The following is a 4,892-nucleotide window of genomic DNA, read 5'->3' on the forward strand; positions in this document are numbered from 1 at the left end:
ACAACTTAGCAGACATTTCCTTCACTGTAAACTGATAATGCTGATAATTAGGTTAAAGCCAGAGGGTGCACAGCCAATTTACCCCAAATATCAGAACCATGCAATCACATTGATTAGAATAAAATAAACATGCAAGCTGGCATTTGAGAATATCACGTATTCGTCAAATCTGCACCGTTTTCTAAATGTGGCCTACATGTTGTCACATTGTTCAGGATCGCCTCTGAACTCACTTTAACGTCTTTACAACTTTCAGAGCATCGACCTGGAGGGATGCCTTGAAAGAAAGTACCTGTGAAGGGGGTGCCGTGGTTTACAAAATAATTAGTTCATGTTATTTTCAGTATAGAGCCAACAATACAAAGACTGTTGTCCAAATACAGAGTACAGTGAGTTTTGATTCAGCAAGGACCCTTGGAAAGTCCTAAAAGCTCTAAACAGTTGACTTTCTGCCAAACATAAAAATGTTTCTTTTTGAAAACACAGAATTAACAGGCGCATAAAAGGGATGAATGTAAAGAGATGTGGAGCCAGTCAGGTCAGAGGGTGTCAACGTCCCTCCTCTCAGAATGTGGTGATCTGGAAAGGAGGTTTGGCACATTTGGATTTAATGACTTGCTTGGCAGATGGACAGACTTCCAGAGAAATTCAGTGGAGCTATTTAGGAAAATGGAAAGCATGTGTTTTTGTGGGAGTCTTGAATAAGGAGAGGAGGAAAACGTGCAACAGAGATTCCAATGAAAATGAATTACTAAACTTGTTGTATACTGTCCAATTCTCCTCCTGTTACAGTGTCGTTTTCCTCAGAAAAGCCACACAGCGCTGTTCCAAACATGTGTTCTGATGTGCCCACAGACATTCAGCTTAAGACATGCTGCTGTTGTGATGTTAGCTATAGGAGCATGAGAGTTGTCTGGAGCTGCTGTGCTGGATCTGGGATTGTGTCATCCTCTCTGCATGTTGGCTTTGCAGCAGCAATAGCCACAGTTTGTTAACTCACAACTTAGCCGACGTTGGCTACGTTACCTGCTGTGTCGTTTTCGCTCCATATCGTGGTATTTGTCCAACCCCCCCTTTGATGGGTTGAATCTGTGAAAGCATTTCTGCACAGACTTATATCCAATTCTGTCAATTTCATATTTTCATCCTTAAATAGGTTTATTGTTGTTGTGCACCTAGTCGGCTTGGTAATAAAGCCATTCTGATCACATGAAATGGAAAATAAACACCAACTAATCCGCCCTTTTTATTAGAAAGAGTTCCTTTAATGACCGGTGAGGCTCTAGTGAGCTCTCTAGCTCTCTTGGCACATCCTGGCTGCCATACCTTGATGTGAAGTGATGACATGCATCATGTGGTCTTTAATGTTGAGGAATAAAACAAGATCCAAGGAAGGTTAAAATCAAGGGCAACTGAACTTGGTCAAAGTCCAGTCTATGGTTTAACGAGTATATCTTCAGACATACTGGATATAATGAGTGCAGACAGAGATTATACTCGTAATAACCTGAACGCGTATGGGTTTACACTGTCCCAAACCTAAAGTTTTTGTTGTCTCTGCAGGGAAGCAGAGGGGAAAACGGTGATCGTGGACCAAAAGGAAACCCTGGCTTTCCTGGACCTCAGGTCGGTACATCTCCATCGTCCTGTTTTATTTGTCTACGGTTAAAAACCCTTTCAGTGAACATATTATAGACACAGACTGAATGTAAACTGGACTCGGACAGAAAATCTTATTAAACATCTGTAGGGTCTGTAGGTGTAATCAGAGAACGTGATTAGGAAACGCTTTATTTACAGTAACTACACAGGTTATCAGGTGTTCTGCTATTTCCATGAACAGATGTGGTAAAATGTGGTAATAATTTCAGCAGTCATTAGATATTTTTTCTAACCAAAAAACATTTTTCATGTTTTTATTTCACTTGATATTTATTCATCAGCAGTTTCTTTTGGCAGTCTGTTAGTAATTACAGCACTGCAGTTCAGTTTGCTTCACTGACCTTTCTGCACAGAGCTAACATCATTATTTAAGGGCTGAGGGAGTATTAAATACACCGAGACTCAGTTATCAACTCGTACTCTTATTCATTTTATCACTTTGTGCTTTATTACAAGTTCAGCGAGATTTACATTTAGCCGTAACTCACCAGTCAAATTAGACTATTTACATCATTAGAATGTGTTAGTAAGTTTAATGACTAAAGTTTGACGAAATAGTCTGTATATTTTTGGTCACAAGGCCAAAGTGTTTATTCCCGTTCTGAATGTCGGGGAGGAAAGTGTTTACTGAGGGAATAAATCAGCTGAGAAGTAGAAACATTTTCTCACAGACTTGTGTACAATCACACTTCTTTCTGCAGCCGCTGGAGAGAACGCGGGTTTAAGGCGTCACTTTTCAGACCCGGAGGTTCCTGCTTGGTTGTGACCCGTTTGGTACTTTCAGATCTGTTCTTCTTGCTTTGACTCTGTTGGTTTTTCCTGCAGGGTGAATCAGGAAAACCTGGAGACCCGGGGTTAGCCGGACGTCGTGGCCCTAACGGACAGAAGGTGTGTGACATCGTTTCCTGTGCCTTTTATCTGTGATTTCACCAACACATCATTTTAAGTCCAGATAATGTGGTTATTATAGTCAGGGACATTATCGCACCTCTGATATTTCTGGTAATTTGGTGGTTGGGTTCTACGTTCTGAGAGTAGACACAAATTGTCTTTAGGCAAACAGGAATGCTTAAATGGTGGATAATCAAAAATATGTCAGGTGTGTGTGATTTCTTAAAATCTTGGCTACAGAGTTGAGTACAGAAAATGTTTAAAATGTCTGTTGTTGTTGAAGGGCCAACCAGGAGATCCGGGTGTTAAGGGTGCTCAAGGACCACAGGGGCCCAGAGGAACGCCGGTAAGGAGCTGAACATCAGAGTTTGTAAATACTGACTGTGTGTATAAACATATAAAATGCAATCGGTGATGCGGTCTGTGCTGTTTCAGGGTCAGGATGGCAGAGACGGTTATGGACCTCCAGGACCCAAAGGTTCCAAGGTAGAGCCGACCTTAACCTAATGAAGTTCTTTTATCAAATTCCCAGAAATCTGGGGACAGAAAATGTAAACGTGTCCATCTACTACCGCTGCTGCATGAACACGAGCTCATTGACTGATGGAGCTAATTCTCCACTCGCTGCCATTGCAGAAGAAGTAGAAGACACACCGGGAAGTGATGTAATTAAAAGACCCCCAGTCTAAGCTAGAACGATGGAGAACATGATAGAATTCAGATCAGTCTTCTTCAACCTTTGTATAAAGACTGTTCTGTAATAACAAAATGAAAAGCAAAGATTATTACTTCTTTCCTTCTTCACAGGGAGATCCGGGTTTTCCTGGTTACCCTGGTCTGCCGGTGAGTCCAACCCCACAGCCAAAACATGACAAAGAAGGAGTCCACACGGTTCAGGCATGAGCGATGACTTCCTGTTTCTGTGCATGTTTATGTGTTTAGGGTGAGGAAGGTCAGAAGGGAACCAAAGGATATCCAGGACGTGATGGGAACCGAGGTCGAGGGGTCGGTGACAACTTCACCTGAGTGTTTAGTTTTTGTTGATGATTGTGTTTTTGCTTCATCACTCCCTTTTTCTTTTGGTCTGATACATCCAGGGGAACTCAGGCAGGCCGGGAGAATCAGGCGGGTCCGGAGAGCCAGGACATCCAGGACACGATGTGAGTGGGAATCAATCAGTCACTTTATCATTTGTCCCACATTCAAAGACAATGTCACACAGACAAACATTAGAATACAAGAACATACAGCGGTAAACCTGTTCACCGGATATCTTACACCGACGCACCACGGGTCGTTCAGCTTATCTGAAGCGAGCCACAAATGTCCACCACAACCGCACAAGGTAGCAGATGGTACAAAGCACATGCCATAACTTCATGTGATACACATCACCACTACTAGGGATGGGTATCGCTACTCTGTACCTTCATGGGGCGGCTGTGGCTCAGGAGGTAGAGCGGGTTGGCCGTTAAGCGGAAGGTCGGCGGTCCTTGGGCAAGATACTGAACCCCGAATTGCCCCTGGTGGCTGTTCCACCAGTGTATGAATGTGCGTGAGTGTTAGTTTCTGTTTGAGCACTATGAATGTGTGTGAATGGTGAATGTAGTGTAAAAGTGCTTTGAGTGGTCGAAAAGACTAGAAAGGCGCTATACGGAGCATTTTACGGTATCAACCGAAACTGCCCAGTTTTTAGTAGAATCGAAATGTCTCCAGTCAAACCAGTAATTCAGTTGATACTTTTTGTAACCAGCAAAAAATTATTTGTTATGGTTTTTGCTTGCAGCCAAACACGCAAGCAACACACCGAAAGAAAGAGAAGAGCTCGCCCTTTTCTCCTCATGTGCCTGCACCATAAACTGTATAAAATAGGCCTGAACGCGCCGAGTCCATGTGTGGTTTTAACAGCCGCTCACCTTCGGCTGCATCTCAGGCGTGCTCCTCACAAGTTTATCAGCACAAGCTCGGCTTTCCGTTGGGTTCATCTTCTGGGATCATTGAACACTTCTCTGTACATTTTTATTTGCTGTTCACACCACTTGTCACCGATCGATCTCTGCGTGCCATCACGTCAGTTAAAGGCTTTTGTGAGGATGAACTGATGAGGAGGATCTGATACAGTTTCCGATTCCTTTTATCCAACAGTTATTTGACACAAGAAAAAATAAAATAGATCACGTTGCTTGTTCATTACAACCGATAAAAATAAATGATAGGCTGCCAGTCAACTACTACGGCTTTAACAGTATGCAAGGTATCGAATAAAGTACTCTATCTGTATCACTTTAAAGGTACTGGTTTAAGTACTGGTATCGTAAAATTTTAAACGATATCCAACC

General features: G+C 42.6%; 1 protein-coding gene across 1 annotated transcript; it reads left to right on the forward strand.

The window, feature by feature from the left end:
- Nucleotides 1-1,545: 1,545 nt before the first annotated feature.
- Nucleotides 1,546-3,731, forward strand: LOC123966482 (collagen alpha-1(XII) chain-like; the record flags this gene model as incomplete). Its single annotated transcript, XM_046042636.1, has 7 exons — nt 1,546-1,626; nt 2,488-2,550; nt 2,837-2,899; nt 2,989-3,039; nt 3,361-3,396; nt 3,496-3,558; nt 3,651-3,731. Coding segments are annotated over 7 exons (438 nt in total), but the record flags the coding sequence as incomplete, so codon positions are not given.
- Between the last annotated feature and the right edge of the window lie 1,161 nt (nt 3,732-4,892).

The sequence above is a fragment of the Micropterus dolomieu genome, unplaced genomic scaffold (genome assembly GCF_021292245.1).
Source record: "Micropterus dolomieu isolate WLL.071019.BEF.003 ecotype Adirondacks unplaced genomic scaffold, ASM2129224v1 contig_13514, whole genome shotgun sequence".
NCBI classification, from domain to species: Eukaryota; Metazoa; Chordata; class Actinopteri; order Centrarchiformes; family Centrarchidae; genus Micropterus; species Micropterus dolomieu.